This window comes from Xenopus laevis, chromosome 6S (genome assembly GCF_017654675.1).
Source record: "Xenopus laevis strain J_2021 chromosome 6S, Xenopus_laevis_v10.1, whole genome shotgun sequence".
In the NCBI taxonomy this organism is placed as follows: domain Eukaryota; kingdom Metazoa; phylum Chordata; class Amphibia; order Anura; family Pipidae; genus Xenopus; species Xenopus laevis.
Genome location: NC_054382.1, coordinates 109,505,246 through 109,525,150, shown reverse-complemented (window position 1 = coordinate 109,525,150; position 19,905 = coordinate 109,505,246). Strand labels below are relative to the sequence as shown.

At 41.7% G+C, this 19,905-nt stretch overlaps 1 protein-coding gene across 5 annotated transcripts in view; it reads left to right on the top strand.

The window, feature by feature from the left end:
* Positions 1–19,905, top strand: part of tpd52.S (tumor protein D52 S homeolog) — a 116,055-nt gene that overhangs the window by 38,989 nt on the left and 57,161 nt on the right. For 2 of the 5 annotated variants that reach the window (XM_041567246.1, XM_041567244.1), the window contains exons 2-7: positions 2,717–2,823; positions 4,247–4,395; positions 4,624–4,725; positions 8,953–8,994; positions 10,162–10,210; positions 11,792–12,306. In XM_041567246.1, coding sequence (XP_041423180.1) covers positions 2,717–2,823; positions 4,247–4,395; positions 4,624–4,725; positions 8,953–8,994; positions 10,162–10,210; positions 11,792–11,905 — 563 coding nt within the window. In that variant the 3' untranslated portion in view covers positions 11,906–12,306. 5 annotated transcript variants of the gene reach the window in all.

Sequence of the window (19,905 nt, the reverse complement as noted above, 5' to 3'; positions counted from 1 at the left end):
ATTCCACACTCTCTGATGCATTTGGCCCTCCCTTTGCTGTTATAGCCGCCTCGAGCCTTCTGGGAAGGTTTTACACAAATGTTGTTGGTCTGGTTTACTTCTATATCCAAAGCCTCCCTAGTGAGTAGGGTTGCCACCTGACCGGTATTTTACTGGCCTGGCCGTTAAAAATGATGGTTGATCCCAATGTTATATAGGGAAAATAATTAAATATATAGTAAGACCGGAATTTTTTTCCAAAAACGGTGGTAACCCTACTAGTGAGTGATGTTGGTGATCCAGTTTATTAGTTGGGACCAGGGTCCTGCTGGCCAATCAAGTTTTTGCACTCCCATCTCAGTCACCCCATTGTGTGGCCTTTACATCTCTCTAGCTGACACTTGCCATTGCACATGGTGATATTTCATCTGATCACACATAAAACCCACAGGCTTCCTCTAAATAGTTCTTCTACTGACATTGGATAGAGCTGTTTGAAAAGTGAGGCGATCACTGGATAGAATAACTAGATAATTTTGGCTGCATAGGGGCGTATTTATTAACACTACAGGCCAATAAAAGCTAGCGACAGACCGAGTCGGCAGCTTATCGGCCCATGTGTGGGGCCACCCCACGGGCGTCCACGATCGATATCTGGCCAAAAGTCGGCCAGATGCCGATCGGGCAGGGTAAAAATTCCTGTTGGATTGCGGACGCATCTATTCGTTGATGAGGCCCCGCAATCCAGATCAGCCCGATATCGCCCAATGTGGGCATATCTGGGAGAAATCCGTTTGTTTGGGGACATCGACATCTCCCTGTGTATGGCCACCTTGAAGCCCATAGCAACCAATCAGATCTCTGCCTTCGTTATCTTTTTTTCTTTCTTTAATTTCTTTTATTGTATTTTCAACAGTTGACCGATTAGCATAAAAGTTTAGCTGAGAAATCCGCTGTGTGGTTTTCATAGTATTCTAAGTATTATCAATCAGTCATAATAATGTTAGTACAGGTATGGGATCCATTATCCAGAAACCCGTTATCCAGAAAGCTCTGAATTACAGAATGCCTGTGTCCCATAGACTCCATTTTATCCAAATAATCCAAATTATTTAAATTGATTTCCTTTTTCTCTGTAATAATAAAACAGTACATTGTACTTGATCCCAACTAAGATATAATTAATCCTTAGTGGAAGCAAAATCAGCCTATTGGGCTTATTTAATGTTTACATGATTTTCTAGTAGACTTAAGGTATGAAGATCCAGATTATGAAAGATCCGTTATCCGGAAAACCTCAGGTCCCAGGCATTCTGGATAACAGGTCCTATACCTGTAGAACAAATCGAAGAGAATATAAAGGAAGGCAAATTAATATAAGGATTAGTGATCATCTTTGCTTCTGTTTTCTAACTTGTAGGTGACTGTTGCCACTATTTACCACATTACCTGTAATGTTTATCTCCAGTGTTAATAAATATGCGTCATTGTTTATAAATCTGGGGGTTGCTGCTTTTGGTCCCAGACATTGGCCAGTGACTGCCATTTCCCAGACTCATGCAAACATCAGCTGGAGGGATTTACCACCATGTTGGACCAGAACATGTTATCAATAACTGATATCAAGCAAAACGCATTCAGAATGTTTTAGTAGCTAGTGTGGAATTGACCTGTGATATTTGAGTGGTAAAAAGTTGGTAAATCAAAGGGTATTTTGGTAAGAATTTGTAATATTGACTGGTTAGAATGTGTGATGTTGAAGGAGGAGATTGTCTGTTGTAAGATAAGTTATAGAATGAGGAGAATTCTTTGTTAGAATGTATGGTACACAATGAGGAAATGTGTGGAGCGAGATAGAATGTTCAGTAGAGAAAGAGGAGAGTGCATTGCATGAGACAGAAAGGTTTGAATGTGTAGAATATATTGCACAAAGCCATGTGGGTTTGAGGCTTTCTGGAGTGACAAATATGTTTATGTGGGGGGTTCTGTTGTCATTAAATGTATCCCACACCCGTGCACCAATACCCCATGGTTAAAGGGACAAATGACATACATACATTCAAACATTTCTTGGGTCTCCATTTTGTATACCAGGTATGGGACGTGTTATCCAGAATGCTTGGGACCTGGGGTTTTCTAGATAACGGATCTTTCTGTAATTTGGATCTTCATACCATAAGTCTACTAGAAAACCATGTAAACATTAAATAAATCCAATAGGCTGGGTTTGCTTCCAATAAGGATTAATTATATCTTAGTTGGATCATGTACAAGCTACTGTTTTATTATTACAGAGAAAAAGGGAATCATTTTTAAAAATATTTGGATAATACAGAGTCTATGGGAGATAACCCTTTCCGTAATTTAGAGATTTCTAGATAATGGGTTTCTGGATAACGGATCCTATACCTGTACTTGCATTATCTACATTCTACTCCATTATTTACTTTGTCTGATTTGTTTTCATTTTTGTCTTTCACAGTAATATGGAAAGGCGTAAGTCTTTCAGATTCATTCACATCTCAACCATTTCTGCTTTTGTGACTTGTGCAGCAAATATATACTGGGAACTTGTCAAATATTTTATTAGTAGTTTTTTTCTTTGTACCGATTAGCATTTGTTTAGTATAGAGCGGCCCCTTTGCGCATATGAAATCATGTGTAGTACTACTGCAATACTGCCTGCACTTCTCTGGTTTTTTTCACACGATTACTTTTGTTTTTACCCCCTATGTAGATTTGCTGAAAGCAGAGTCCGTTCCAGATGGAGAAGATGTGGCTGCACCAGAAGCAGAAATATTATCAGAGGAGGAACAAGAAAAACTTAGAAAAGAGCTTGAAAAGGTACTGATCACAAATTCATGGGCATTAAAGGAACAGATCAGTGTAAAAATAATAACTGGATAAATAGGCTGCACAAAATAACAAATGTTTCTAATATACAGTCAGCGCCGATTCTGACTAAGGAGCCGCCTGAGGCGGCTCCTGCAATGCCGCCCCCCCTCACCAACTTACGTGTCGGGAGGGGAGGCAGAAACACTATTGCGGAGAGCGCAATTGCGCTCTCTCGCAATAGTACAGCCGAATTTCCGGTTTAAAAAACGGAAATTCGGCTCTTAAAGGTGCAGGAGCGGCTTTTTGCCGCCCCTGGAATCCTTTCAGGCGCTGCCGCCTGAGGCGAGTGGCTCAGCTCGCCTCGTTGGCGGCGCGACCCTGTATACAGTAGTTAGTTAGCCAAAAATGTAATGTATAAAGGCTGGATTGACTGGATGTCTAACATAATAGCCAGAACACTACTTCCTGCTTTTCAGCTCTTCTGGTTTCCATTGATTGGTTACCAGGCAGTAACCAATCAGAGACTTGAGGGGGGCACATGGGTCATTACTGTTGCTTTTGAATCTGAGCTGAATGCTGAGGATTAATTACAAACTCACTGAACAGATATGTCCCATGTGGCCCCCCTTCAAGTCACTGACTAACTCAGAGAGAGATGCAAAGCAGGAAGTTGTGTTCCGTCTGACATTCAGTCACATTTTTGGACACATTTGGAAATTCGGGGAGATTTAGTTGCCTGGCGACAAATCACCTCTTCTACTGGCGACTAATCGCCCGAACTGCCTTCCCGCCAGGTATAATCTAAATCAACGGCGGATGGCACTTGAAGAACGTTGTTTTCCGAAGTCACCCAAAGCTTCCTCGTGAGGCAACTTCGGGCGACTTCGGAAAATGAAGTGTTCCGAGTGCCATCCCGCCACCAATTTGGATTCTAGCCGGCGGGAAGGCAGTTCGGGAGATTAGTTCCCGAAGAAAAGGCGATTTGTCGCCGGCGACTAATCTCCCTGAATCTCCACGCGTGTCTCTGCCCTAACTAATTATATTAGAAACATTTTTTATTTTGCACAGCCTATCTATTTACCCAGTTATTATCTTTACACTGAACTGTTCCTTTAAGGTAGAAAAGCATGGCTAGATCTGTTTGTTTGGCATTCTCAGTTGTCTGAGCCCAACTGGCCACATTCATGCTGGGCCAAATCAGGCTCTGATTATCAATAATCAGATTATCTATTAGCCTATGGTCATTTTCAAACTTGCTTTACTCATGTGGGTTATGGGCTAAAAATGTGGGTATCTCTATGGGAAAGACCCTTGGTGATTCCTGGTGTTTTGCCGTTTAACCTTCATATGGGTAGTCTAAAACACAACTCTTACTGCCCCTTTAATATAACTTCCCCTCTTTTTCTCAAATGCAATTTCTCTTTGGTTTCAGATAGAAGAGGAAATACAGACCCTGAGCCAAGTTCTATCAGCAAAGGAGAGGCACCTCGCTGATATCAAAAGGAAACTGGGAGTCACTCCCCTGTCTGAACTGAAACAGAACATTTCCAAAGGGCTTCATGATGTGACCTCCACCACTGTGTATGTTGTCCTGCCATCCAGCAATGTAGCCACAAACCTCATGTCTGTAGCCAATGAACAGATATTGGCGTTTGTATCTCGGGAAGTTCTCTAATACGTCAATGCAGGGTTATTTTTAATGAATATCTTCATTTGGGTTAATTGTGAATCAAAATTGTGATTCCTTGAATACAGTAATGGCTTTTCTCCATTGCTCTCTCCCTTCATGAGAATTCTCTTCTATTACAGATACAAGAGAACGTCAGAAACTCTGTCCCATGCTGGGCAGAAGGCCTCTGCTGCCTTTTCCTCTGTTGGCTCCGTCATAACTAGAAAGCTAGAGGATGTAAAGTAAGTATCTGAGTTTATATATTTACCAGTTAAAGCTGCAAGGGGCAATCCTGGGGCCCTCTATTTTATTAGCTGGAGGTACCTCTGTGTGCCATCACCCCCACATCAGGTTATCTAGAAACCTGTTATTCAGAAAGTTCCAAATGACAGAATGGCTGTCTCCCATAGACTCCATCTGTAATAATAAAACAGTACCTTGTACTTGATCCCGACGAAGATATAATTAATCCTTATTGGAAGCAAAACCAGCTTTTTGGTTTAATTTAATATTTACATTATTTTCTAGTAGACTTAAGCTATGATGATCCAAATTATGGAAAGATCTGTTATCCGGAAAACCCCAGGTCCCAAGCATTCTGGATAACAGGTCCCATACCTGTATCTGTAAGGGTGCTTTGCTTGCTCTTTATTGTAGCGCTATAATTACTGTAAGCAGCAGCCTATCTCTGTACCAGCTATATGTGTGCAATTATTCTTCTTTTAGGCCCCGATATTTTCTCATATTTTTCAGCTTTGAATGGCTGCCCCCATGGCTACACAGCAGAACTATAGTAAAGTTTCTACTCAAAAACACTTTAATTTTTTGGTCTTACTGGTCCTTGGAAATCACACAATATGCAACGTTATTTCCCTCATCTCAGTGTAGCCTCACTGCTATTACACTGAGCAAACATGGCTGTCGTTGGACAAGAGATGATCCAGGCACCATTCCAATGGCCAAGACAATCTGACATATTTTATGATCTGAGAGTGTTCCATGCAGCCTGGTGTTTGTTATACTTTATAAGCACAGATCTGAGCTTCGTGTTCACATTGATGCACTCTGCACATGATAAAAGGCAGATTATACACAATACCTTTGGCACCAGAGGGATTTATCTGTGCACCAGAACTGTTTCTTGCTCTTTGCTTATGAGGGATATTTGAGATGATATTTCTCTTTTTAAACCGTTTAATTTGTACAGGTATGGGACCTGTTATCCAGAATAGCTCGGGACCTGGGGTTTTCCGGATAACAGATCTTTCCGTAATTTGGGTCTGCATACCTTGTCTACTAGAAATTCATTTAAACATTAAATAAACCCAATAGGCTGGTTTTGCTTCCAATAAGGATTAATTATATCTTAGTTGGGATCAAGTACAAGATACTGTTTTATTATTACAGAGAAAAAGGAAATCATTTTTAAAAATTTGGATTATTTGGATAAGATGGAGTCTATGGAGTCTTTGACTTGACATTCAGTCAAATATGGATTGTAAATCCTTGTAAATTGCTCTGTATGTGGTTGGGGCCATGCGCAGGAGGATATATTGGGTCCCTCCGAACAAGGCCCGCCCTTAGAAATCACGGGGCCCCGTACAACAAAAATTTTGGGGCTTCTCCACCCCGGCCCCCAAGCCCCGCCCCAGATCCTGTCCACTCCACATCGAAGTTAAGAGAGCACACAGACATCAGCGCTAAAAAAGGTAACCGCCCCCCACACACACATACAAGTTATAAAAAACTATTGGGGACCAGGGCCCCCTATAAGTTAAAAAAAAAAATTGGGGCCCCAAAGAATATTTTTTTAAAAAAAACATTGGCGCCAGGGCCCCACTTACAAGTTAAAAAAAAAAAAATCGGGGCCCCAAAGAATATTTTTTTAAAAAAACATTGGTGCCATGGCCCCCCATACAAGTTAAAAAAATTGGGGCCCCAAAGAATATTTTTTGAAAAAAAACACTGGTGGCAGGGGCCTATAGAGTATTAAAATAATATATTGGAGGCCAGGGGATAAAAAGAAAAACACACACACATATTGGTGTTCGGTAGAATTGAACTTGTGGCTTCAGGACTTCAACTTCGTCTCCTTTCATGACTTTGGGTCTTTTTGCTGCTTCAGGACTTAAATTTCGGCTGTTTTTGGGACTTCGGCTTTGGCTGTTTTCGTGACTTCGGGTCTATTTGCCGATTCGGGACTTCGGCTGTTCGGCTTTTTCGGCACTTCCACATTTTGGCTGTTCGGGACTTCAGAAGGAGGCGGCACGGCTTTGGCGCTATCAAGGGGGCCTGGCTCTTTCAATAAGTTCAGCACTCCCGGGCCCCCCTTCAGGCCAGGGCCTGGTACACTTGTACCCACTGTGCCCCCCTGATGGCGCTCCTGCCTCCAGATTGAGTTGGCAGCTTATTGTCCATGTGTAAGGCATTTTTATAGCCTGCCCAGCCCATATCTGGCTGAAAGTTGGTCAGATATCTATTGGGCAGTTTAGAAGATTCCATCAGATAAAGAGTGCATGTTGTCTAGTAACACACAGACAAATACAAGATTCCTCTGCACTCAACCCATTATCAATATATTTAAGACAGCGACATTTTGTGCATACTGCTACTGAAAAATGCCTTACCCTTTAAACAAAACAGGGATTGTTTGTCCATATATTGCAATATATTTAAGCTGGCCAACTACGTCAAAGTCATCCCATATCTGGCCAGTCCTATGCTCAATTTTCATCTGGTTCATTAAGAATTCTATGGTTTAATTATACATTTTATAAAAGGGACGAATACGTTTTACCTGCAACTTGCTAGCTGCTTTCAAAGTAAAACTCCCAAACTTGGCTGCACAAAATGTCTCTGTCTTAAATATATTGATAATGGGTTGAGTGCAGAGGAATCTTGTATTTGTCTATATGTTTTTTGTGGTCACACCCTCATTGCACCCCCGCCTAATGATTTTTTAAAAAATAGTGGTGAGCACAACTTTCCCTTGTTTGTTATAGTTATACAGGAGCAGTGACCAGCTCCATGTTGTAGCTCCCACCCTTCCCAGCTATAGTCAGGTGATCCCACTGGTGTCTAATAAAAGGGCAACCAAGTATGGAGGTTTACTTTGAAAGCAGCTAGCAAGTTGCAGGTAAAACGTATTCGTCCCTTTTATAAAATGTATAATTAAACCATAGAATTCTTAATGAATCAGATGAAAATTGAGCATAGGACTGGCCAGATATGGGATGACTTTGACGTAGTTGGCCAGCTTAAATATATTGCAATATATGGACAAACAATCCCTGTTTTGTTTAAAGGGTAAGGCATTTTTCAGTAGCAGTATGCACAAAATGTCGCTGTCTTAAATATATTGATAATGGGTTGAGTGCAGAGGAATCTTGTATTTGTCTATATGTTTTTTGTGGTCACACCCTCATTGCACCCCCGCCTAATGGTTTTAAAAACTAGTGGTGAGCACAACTTTCCCTTGTTTGTCTAGTAACACACACCAGCTCAGCACTCCAAATGTCTCCTGACTGTAAAGCTTCCAACTACAGGTATAGGATCCGTTATCCGGAAACACGTTATCCAGAAAGCTCCAAAATTCGGAAAGGCTGTCTCCCATAGACTCCATTTTATACAAATAATACACATTTTTAAAACTGATTTCCTTTTTCTCTGTAATAATAAAACAGCAACTTGTACTTGATCCCAACTAAGATATAATTAATCCTTTTTGGAAGCAAAACCAGCCTATTGGGTTTATTTAATGTTTACATGATTTTCTAGTAGACTTAAGGTATGCAGACCCAAATTACAGAAAGAAAGAAACAAAGGGAAATCCCGGGTTTACATGATTTTCTAGTAGACTATAGAGGCCCATTTATTAAAGTCTGAATTCATCTCCTAATTTTCTGAAAACTACTCCGACCCAAATCCGGACGGGTTTTTCCACTTATTTATCAATACATTATCAACATGATTTTTCCTGAAAACCACAAAATCTTCGGATTATTGCACGAAACCCAACATAGATTAAGATATCTTTGGCACTTCTCCCATTGATTTATATGCAATCTCGACAGGTCTGAGATCCCGGATTTTCAGATTTTGACCTTTTCCATTCTCGGGGTATAATAAATCCCGAAAAGTTTGAGGTATTTCTCCCCCCACTAAAAATTCGGATTTTATAGTTAAAAAAAAAAAAACACACAAATTTTTCGGGGTTTTGCCATTCAGACTTTAATAAATAACCCCCTTAATGTAGGAAGATCCAAATTACAAAAAGGAAAATGGTATTGATTTTAAGGTGAATGTGTTTTATTTAACCCTTTGCTGCAGGTTCCTTCTTCGTTGTCATTTGCATCTTAACGTACTTTAATATTTCAGGAACGTCAACTGTAACAGTAACATCAGCTGTACATGTGATCTCAGTTTCCCTTTACTAACCGTATCTTTTTTCTCTTAATGCTGCCCGTTAGTATACGCTCTTTACAGCATTCAATTAGCATGCCTGCCATGAGGTAACGTATGCTCTCCGGAAGGCTAGCTACAAGCATGTATGTGTATTGTGACTAGAAGCATGTTTCATGTATTTTATCAATTGACAAGTGATCCCTGGCTCTTGGGCGGAACTACAGCATTCATTCTCCATTGGGCAGGCTTTAGGCAGGGCACATGATAAGATTCGGGGAGATTAGTTGCCCGGCGACAAATCTCCACTTCTTCAGGGTAAAGGTGGCCATACACGGGCTGATAAAAGCTGCCAACAGACCAAGTCGGCAGCTTATTGGCCCATATATGGGGCCCCCTGATGGGCTTCCCCGATCGAGATCTGGCCGAAAGTCGGCCAGATCTCGATCGGATGGGACAAAAAAATCCCGTCGGATCGCGGCCGCATCTTGTTGATGCGGTCACGCGATCCGACCACCCGTTCCCAATCGTCAGGATCCGATCCTATCAGATCTTTAAAGAGCATAACATTTAACCTTTCCTTTTTTTTTCTTCTATATTTCTTTCTTTTCTTTTATGTGTTTATATGCTTATTGCTAATTAAGATATCATTGTAACCAGAATAATGACACACGACTCTGTTGAAATATGTTCTATTATACTTTATTGAACCTTGAGAATTGTGTACCAGCCATACTTTTTCTCTTTTTATTGATGTCTGTGATATTCAATAAAGCATTTTTTGGTTAAAAAAAAAAAAGAGAAGGAAAGGCTAAAATTAAGTGAGCTTTATCAGAAAGGTCTATATAAATATACCAGTAAACCCTCAATGAAGTGCTGCTCTGAGTCCTCTGTCAAAAGGAACACTGCATTTCTTTCCTTCTATTGTGTACTCATGGGCTTCTGTATCAGACTTCCTGCCTTCAGCTTAAACCTCCAGGGCTTGGGCTTGAGCATGCTCAGTTTGCTCCTCCCTGCTGTAATCTGAGCCCAGAGCTATGAGTGAGCAGGGAGAGACTCAGACAGGAAGTGATGTCACACCAAGCTAATACTGCAGCTGCTATCCTAAACAAACAGAGAACCTCTAGAGCTGTTTACTCAGGTATGGTAAAGCATTCTGCAGAATAAATATAGTGTTATAGCTTGCACTGTTGTGGTTAATCTATTGGCAATAAACTGCTTTGGTAGCTTTCCTTCTCCTTTAAGTTATCTTATATTCATGTTTTTTTTTTTTTAAGGAACTCGCCCACCTTCAAATCTTTTGAAGAGAAAGTTGAAAATCTAAAGGTATAAGAGTTAATTTCAAGTGTGTTAATAGTTGAGAATAACATTGCAAGGTATGTCAAACCCGTGAGGGTTAAGCAAAGTTTCCAGTAAGTTGGACGTCCGTTATGGGAGCTGGAGATTTACAGGACACGGAGCTGCTAATGGATGGTGACAGCCATATTTTGTATCAACCTACAAACCAAGCTGGTTTCTGGGTCATCAGTCAACAGGGTATTCTGGCTGATGGGCATTGGTGTATGAGCTGTGTGGAGCCCCACATTCAATTCTTTGTGTAATGAATGATCCTGTGCCCACATTTACTCCTTTCTATCAGTCAGTATTAAGGCCTTGTTAAAGGAAAACTATACACCCAAAATGAACTATTTTCTATTTATGATTGCCCAATGACACATACTACTAAAAAGTATATTATTTTGAAAATGGTTTATTTACATGAAACAAGGTTTTACATATGAGTTGTTTTATGCAATATCTTTTTATAGAGACCTACATTGTTTGAGGGGTATAGTTTTCCTTTAAATATAATCCCACCAAGTGTTTTATCATCAGTCCTCAAACTGTCTGGCTGGCTCTCTGGGGGTGTTGGGGGCTTGGAGCAGTGTCAGGGGATCATCCCGAAGGCCAGTCATGTTGAGAATTGGAGATGATAGCCATTTGCTATATCTAAAAGCTCAGCCTGAATATTAGTTTGGGTGAGATTTGGGGTAAATATATATTTGCAGTCCCAGATATTCTTGGAGTTGTGACTGAATGATTGATATTCAATATTTTCCTATAGATGTATTAATTTATAAGCTGACCAAAGAATGAACTTTTAAAGGAGAACTAAACCCTAAAAATGAATGTGGCTACAACTGCCATATTTTATATAACAAACTTATTGCACCAGCCTAAAGTTTCAGCTTGTCAATAGCAACAATGATCCAGGACTTCAAACTTGTCACAGGGGGTCACCATCTTGGAAAGTGTCTGTGACACTCACATGCTCAGTGGGCTCTGAGCAGCTGTTGAGAAGCTAAGCTTAGGGCTCGTCACTAATTATCCTGCAGACAATGAGGTTGGTCTGTAATATAAGCTGATGCTACAGGGCTGATTATTAAATTCTGATGCTAATTGTACTGGTTTCTGTGCTGCCATGTAGTAATTATCTGTATTAATTACTAATCAGCCTCATTTCTATTCTATGTGTACTGTATATTGTGAGTGGGTCCCTAAGCTCAGTAAGTGACAGCAGCACAGAGCATGTGCAGTGAAACAGCAGAAAAGAAGATAGGGAGCTACTGGGGCATCTTTGGAGACACAGATCTTTACTGCTAAACGGCTATGGTTGCCTTGGGCTGGTACAGAAGCCTAAAACATTTCTAGCTACTTTAGTTAAGCTTTACATCTCCTTTAAGGGGGCCCTGACCTCAAAGTTGGACCTTCAAGTGGGACTTTAACTTAAAGTGTTACAACCACTGTCCTATATGATATGCTGGATTTAAGCTTTAATGCCCCTTTAATCAGACCGAGCTCCTTTAGTCGACACCAGTGGTTTCTCCATGGTTTTGCTCATTTTCTTATCTTTTTTTTTTTTTCCAGTCAAAAGTCGGTGGAAACAGACAATCAGCAGGAGATTTTGAAGAAGTCTTAAACTCCGCGGCCAATGCCAGTGCCACAGAGCCCCTGACAGAGAAGAATCTGGAGACCCAATAAAAGCCGAAGCCAAATTGCTGCAAGAAAATCATAAAACACATTTCTGGCATCTGAGTTTCCCTTCTATCCCAGTTACCTGTTTCATTTACTGTATGGATGTTGCGCCTTCCCCCCGACTTTTGTTTCAGTACAACTCCCAGCATGCTCAAAGTATGAACTTTCTGGGAGTAGTAGTTCATTAACAGCTGGAGGGTTGCAGGTTGAACGATTCAATTTCTTTTAGAGGTTAATAATCCATTCAGCGCTAAATGTTGTCACACTTTTTATTGTTCAAAAAGGGACTTTTATGCTTCATTTCCTGTGCGTTATTCCTTGTAATTGCCAAGAGTTTTCTTACACTGGAAATGCAATTTACTCGGTGGACACTAATGAAAGCAAATAAATGTGTGCGCTAAATCTGACATCTTTTTTAGCTTACATTTCTTCAGCTGATTGCTGCTAGCTTGCACAGATACATGGGGGCAAATTCACTAACCTCTGAAAAATCGCCAACGATGGCTTCGCTCACAGCACAACACTTTGCCAAGCATAGATTCGCCAGAATAACGCTAATTCACTAAATGCAAAGTTGCGTCCAGGGCACCGAACACTGGCGAAGTTGCACTAGCGTTACTTTGCCAAGCAAAGCGAAGTTGCGCTAGTGTTGCCTAATTTGCATACGGCGGGAAGTTAAAGTTAAACGGACGTATATGTTGCAGCAAATACATTACACTACACAACCCCGGAAACCTTAATAAAATAAAATAGAGTTGTTATATTGCCCTATACATGATCCCAGTGTATGTGCCATATGTTAGGAAATGTAAGGGGGAAGCGGGTTACCCCAAAAAAATGTTACGCTCTTTTGCAGCCTATCACCCTGATAAAAGGAAAAGATGCCAGCGTTTTTTGAGACTTAGAAAATGTTTCAACTAAATTTTTAGGAAGTCCTATCTACTCTATTGCACTTCGCCTGGTCTGAGGTGGCGAAAGCAAGTCTGGCGCAAGAGGTGTCGTTCAGTAAAATCCACATCTTAGTGAATTTGCGTAGTTATGTCCATTCGCCTTAGCGCAAATTCGCCAGGCGTTAGGGAGCGAAGTACCGCTAGAGTCTATCGCCTTCACTTGCGAAGTTACGCCAGCGTTTTTGCCTGCGTTAGTCACTTCGCCCTTTAGTAAATTTGCCCCATGCTCTCCTCTTCAAAACAAGTTCTAATGCCAGAGGAAGCATTTGCCTGCTGTGTGTCTTTTAGTTCGCATGAATGTGGCAAAATTATCGAAAATCCCCCTGCATAGATGTTGGAAATGGTCTGACCTACTGAAGCACCCACAGAACAATTCCCATGTTAGCCTATGCAAGGGTATTTCCAGAGGTTTTGCTACCCACCCACAAGTTATATATCACGCAGGTACCATTCTGCCTCTATCTGGCATCACCCAAATTGTAAAGTCATATAGTCACTTGTTTTGTGAAATGTTAAAGTATCCATCTTTATGCTGATATTCACCATGTTGTAACTGGTGGTTGCAATTATATTCAGTGGCAGTGTCTGCTGGTATTATAATAATATAATAATAATATAATACATACCCAGATTCTATTGGTCAGGGTGGCCAATCTTGCCCTTACTGCTTGACACTCTGAGCATCTTTTGCACCTTCCATTGTCAGCTGACCATCCTGCAATCCTATTGGATGCATATTTTGGTTAAAGAGATTCTGTCATGATTTTTATGGTGTCGTTTATATTTCAAAAATTACACTGCAAATAATTCACTCTACGATATAAAATGTCATTCCTGAACCAGCAAGTGTATTTTTTTTTAATTTGTAATATTGGTGTGTAGGCGCCATCTCAGGTCATTTTGCCTGGTCATGTGCTTTCAGGAAGAGCCAGCACTTTAGGATGGAATTGCTTTCTGGCAGGCTGTTGTAACTGAATGTGTCGCAGGATGGCACTCGGCGGGATGGCACTCGTATCGCTTGTTTTCCGAAGTCGCCCGAAGTTTCCTTGTGAGGCAACTTCGGGTGACCTTGGAAAATGAAGCGCTCTGAGTGCCATCTAGCCGGTGATTTTCTTTCTAGCCGCAGGGGAGGTAGTTCGGGGAGATTAATCGCCCCAAAGAAGAGGAGATTTGTTGTTGGGCGACTAATCTCCCCGAATCTGAGCGTGTTTCTGCCCTAATAGTGTATCCAGTGTCACTGCCCCTCAACTTATACAACTCTGCCCCTACATAGCTGAGTAATATTGTCCGCACAATGGACCGAGAAAGGAATTTTAAAAGGAATATATAGCCATCCATTCAACTTAGTGGCAAATTACTCAGAATACTCTTTTGAACACTTATTATGTTTACCTGAACTATTTTCTTTCTCTGCTCAGTTCTAAATAACTGCTAATATTATGACGGCTAATAATGTAAATTGAGAAAGGCCTCTGAATAGTATGAATAGATGTGTTCCACCTGGAGCAGAGAAGGCTTCTCAGACTCTGAAGCTCTTCCGAAAATCAGAACTGGGGTCAATGCTTCACAAATACCTTCAAGATTTGTCTTAATTGGAGAAAAAACATTATTTCTGCGGCTAGAACACCCAATCAAATACAAAAATAAGCTTCCCGTACACTTGATTATTCACAGCCACCATTTTGGCACTTTCCCTGATCCCTTCTGCTAACAGTTTGTTTGTGGCTCAGTGGTTGGCCCTTTCTAAGAATTTAAAGGGCAAGTCATACCAGCAAATAGAGACAATTACCAAGGGCTGGCCTTTCTAAAAATTTAAAGGGCAAGTCATACTAATGAATAGAGACAATTCCCAAGGGCTTCACATGCCATGCTTCACAGTTGGATATTTAGTCTCTCTCTCTCTCGCCTTAACCAAGCATTTGAATTTAGATGGGGTCAGTGACCCCCATTTGAAAGCTGGAACCCACTGGTCTTGTCTGTCTCAGCTGTGGTTGTATTCCCATCTGTGTAAATCTCTTGAGGCTTAGCAAGCCTAGGCATCCCTTGAGTGGGTGAATATCTGTTTAAAATGGTATTACTGACACATTTGTCTGGTAAAAATAATCTGGTGTGGGTTTGTAGCTTGTGCTGATTCATTACAGGTTATTCTGGGCGTAAGAAGCCATGCTGATAAAGAATGTTGGGGGTAAAATGGAGCAGATTAAGAGGAGCTAGAACTCCATGAAATATTTAGCCCTGCCCACTACATTTAGGAGCTTAATTCCGGCAGAGCCAGGGAGTGTGGGATATGCTGTTCTCTTGAGTGTCGGGGCAATAAAACAAGATATCTCTGCAATTCCCCTACTGATGCAGCTTGAAGTACTCACTTGCCAGGTCCCCCCACTTCTACAGGGTCTGCTCCCCAATGATTACATTCCAGTGTATTGCATGCTCACTATGCTCTTTTGTACATTACTGTGGAGGGGAATAATTATGCTCGGCTCACGTTAGAGAAAGCTCAGGAGGGGGGAGACATATGATATTGAATCATCCTTCAGAGTCCTACCCAAAGGCGTGGGCTCCGTTGCCCAAGTGTCCCAGGCTACTGCCCGCGAACAGCTTGAACGGAGGTGTCCCACTTCGCTGAAGTTAGGGAGGGCCCACCATCCCCGCCCCCCGAAAGGGTTTGGGGTCGTTTGGACTCCCCTTTGCCAAAGCTAGGGGGAATCCCGTCTACCCTGGGTTCTGCAGAAGCTTTCCCCAGGGCGTGTCATGGCCTGGGGTCCATCCAAAGGATTATGACCCCATCCAGGGTGCCCAAACCAAACACAAAAAAGGTGCTGGAGTGTGCGGTGCAAGGAGGGGGGAGACATATGTTCCTCTCACACTTGGGAGGGATTTGCAAGTGGGGTAAATATACTTTGCTCTCACTTGGGAGTGACCTGCAGGGGGGGGGGCTTATTAATCTGCTATAACATTGGGGTGAGACGAGACCTGCTTGGAGGGAACATAAGACATAAAATCAAGGAAAAGACTGGTTTCTCCAATTCTTTATTATGTTGTGTTATTCACTCAGAGCCCTTATTTTCACTGGGATATACAGTTACATCCACGAAACCCTTATTTTTAGTTAATATAAAAGTGACTTTATTATGCAGTAGGACAATGAGCAACATTTCAAGCCATATCATGTATTAAAGTGAAATGTACTTGCTTTTTATAAAGATTTGCAGACAGTGCCATCTACTGGCTAACATCATAATTAACAATCTGGCCATTATTACATACAAATAGCTGAACCCCCAAACAGTATTGCTCTGTGACACTACAATTTTACTGTTATTACTAATCTTCCTATTAAGTCCATCTCCTATTCATATTCTAGTCTCTCATTCAAACTACTGTTTTGTTGCTAAGTTAAATAAGGCCCTAGCAACCAGTAGGGTTACACCCGCCCCCCCCCCCCCCGAAAAACTCCGGGGGGAGTTGGGGCCATGATGCAGCAAGGGGCTGGACAGTGACATAGTGGCGGCGTGACTGTGATGTCAGGGGAGGGGCTATGACGTGGAGATTGGCGATTAGTCGATCGCCGCGTTAAACCCAGGAAATCCTGCCCGGTTTTCCTAATTTGGAAAGCTACTAATTTAAAAGATCGCCACATTAGGGCAAGAAAAAACTTTGGCTGGTTTGTACTTTGGAAACCAGCCAAAGTTATGGGGCCCCTATACCTCCTGGGCTCTCTCTGTAGTTACGCCCCTGATGACGGGCAAATCTGTCCCATTTTGCTTCATGGAAAAATTTGTGAAACAGTGAAAATTTAACAAAGGCATATTTTCACATATATTCATTTATTATTTAGACTTTTTTTCACAGCACATGTTGTGTTATTTTGGGCTACTTTTGAAGTAACTCTTGGCTACTTTTGGGCTGGTTTTGTAGCTGACTTTGGCTGGTTTTGAAAATTAGACCTGGAAACTCTGAGCTGACCCGAACAGCCCTTCAAAAAACCGGCCTGTCCTGGTCAAAACAGGACAGGTGGTAACCCCTAGCAACCAGATAGCTGCTGAAATAGCAAACTGGAAAGCTGCAGAACAAAAGTTCAATAAACAAAATACCACCAAAGAATGAAGACACAACTACAAATTGTCTCAGAATATCAATGTCTAAAAGTTAAACATTAAGATTTCCTATGACAGCAGCAGCCAAAACAAAAGTAAAAGAGCTTTAAACTCATAGTTTATACACTCATCAGAACTGAATGAACCCACTGCTCAGTAAAGTGTATAAAACAGGACTATATATATGGCATATTGCTGGGGTGAGAGGAATCGGCCATAGAGCAAAAGGCCTTGATCATTGTACAGGAAACGGAACCGCTCCCGCAGCAGATGGCGCTCTCTACACTCGCAGGCAGCTCTCTATGATACGCAGAGGTCACGCGGTCTCAAGTGGAACGCAGAAGTCATGGCGGCGCCCTGTAGGAGACATGCAGCTAAGTGGATATGTATGTTGCGGGCGTCGTTTCGGGGCTTCCCTCGGTCTATTACCACTGTGGTTTCCGAGGAGCATGGTCACGGCGTATCTGGTTCAGATAATAGGGTGGAAGGGGGAGCAAGCAATGTACTAACAGCAGAGACCGGGCAAGGCAAGGTGAGTGGAGGTGATGGAATGGGGCTAGAGGCGGAGAAGTATTTGACAGGAGGGATGCGGCTATAACACTGAGTGTGTGAGAATACTCTGGCTTGTTATAGGAGCTGCAGAACAGAGAGAGACTGGTATGGCATTAACAAATAATATCTGCTTTAGCTGAAAGGTTGGCTTTTAAAAGGCATGTGAACCTTTAAATGAACTTATAGTGGTGAAGAGAGTGATGTTCTGAGATGAATTTGTTTTTATGTTTCATTATTATTTGTGTTTTTTGGTTCATTTGGCTTTTTATTCCGCTGACGTTTCCAAATTCTGGTTGAGTCCAAATGACCCATTTAAAGATTTATTCTTATTAACATGTATTTATAGAGCGCCAACATATTGTGCAGCGCTGTAAAGTAATTGTGTAACTAAATCACATTAATTACATACATAGAACAAATGGAGTTATATACATCACAACCAGTACTGGTACAAAAGGTGAGGAAGGCCCTGTGTAAAAGGGCTTACACTCTAAAGGGAAGGGATTAAGACACAAGGCGTGGGAGTGGGTAAGATCAGAATGAAGTGGGTGAGAGATGTAGTACTGTATGTGGTGTTGCATTTGGTGTTGCACTATTCTTTGTATACAAATTATAAAGGCATCTTTTCTCGCACCCTCAGCTCTACTGTTTGCCAAGTAAACGGCTTTATAGTTTCCAAGTGAACTATTCAACCAGGCAGCAGTTGGCATGACATTCTGTAAGATGTCCCACCAATACTGGACCGTAATCATTCAGCTTTGTGGGGGTCACTGTCGCTATCTGTAGAATCACATATTCAGATCTGTCAGGTAGACACAACTCAGTGACACTATTCTATGATAAAAGGTTCAGTAAGTGAATGCAGCAGAGCCAGGGCCAGATTTACATAGCAGGCACCCTCTAGGCCCACTGCTGTTCTTTCCCCTCCCCTTGATTTGTGTACATGCACAAATTTTCATCATTAGGTGAGGAGCACTGGGGATTGGCGCATGGGAAATTTGAAAAACAATTTTATCTCATGATCAGCCCCAGAGCTTCCAAACCAATGTGGTTGTGGTTGGGCTTCATGCCGCCCTAGGTCCGGGCCATGGTGGCCTTTCCACAAATCCGGTCCTGAGCACAGCCAGAGGCATCCATCAGATCTTTATTTTTAAACAGCTGAAATATCCCTGGTAGTTGGTTGCTATGAGTTTCTATACCACATATTACTTTATCCCCTTTAATGTTTTGCAGCTTCTCTTCCAGCATGCATTACTTTCTAATAGAATAGCTCCTGCTTAAAGGAGAATTTAACCCTTAATGTAAAAAAACCCTACCCTACATAGACCTCCCCCCCCAGCCTAGCTGCTACCCCTGGCAAATGCCCCTAACTCTTTACTTATCCCTCCATGCAGATTCTGTCCAGCAGAGTTCACAGCAGCCATCTTCTTGATGACAGAAAAGCTCTGTAGTATACAATGGGATTCTTCAGAACTACTATGTACAATGTGCTTAAATGGCTGCCCCCATAGCTACACAGCAGCTTGTCTTTATTAAATATACAAAAGGGGTTTGTAACTAAAAAACCCCTGTCTTTGTGAGCACATGCACTTCCATATATATACCAAATTACTTGGACAGGTTCCCAGGGAATGTGCACTGACCAATTTGGCCATGTCGGTAGCACTTCCCTTAAATATACTTAAATACATTTTTACTTAGCATTGGGAGTGTTCCCACAACTCCCCTTTGTATTTGATATGCAGCCTGAAGCTGTGGCTAAGCTTTATGTGGTTTGTAGCACCCCCATACCCACCCCGATTAACTAATGGTGGCCCTATGTTTTTAACTGCACCAAGTAACACTTTTGGCACCCATTCACATTCACTACACCTATTACTACACTTATTTAAAGTGATACTGTCATGGGAAAAAAATTTTTTCAAAATGAATCAGTTAATAGTGCTACTCCAGCAGAATTCTGCACTGAAATCCATTTCTCAAAAGAGCAAACAGATTTTTATATATTCAATTTTGAAATCTGACATGGGGCTAGACATATTGTCAATTTCCCAGCTGCCCCTGGTCATGTGACTTGTGCTCTGATAAACTTCAATCACTCTTTACTGCTGTACTGCAAGTTGGAGTTATATCACCCCCTCCCTTTACCCCCCCAGCAGCCAAACAAAAGAACAATGGGAAGGTAACCAGATAACAGCTCCCTAACACACGATAACAGCTGCCTGGTAGATCTAAGAACAGCACTCAATAGTTAAAACCCATGTCTCACTGAGACACATTCAGTTACATTGAGAAGGAAAAACAGCAGTCTGCCAGAAAGCATTTCTCTCCTAAAGTGCAGGCACAAGTCACATGACCAGGGGCAGCTGGGAAATTGACAAAATGTCTAGCCCCATGTCAGATTTCA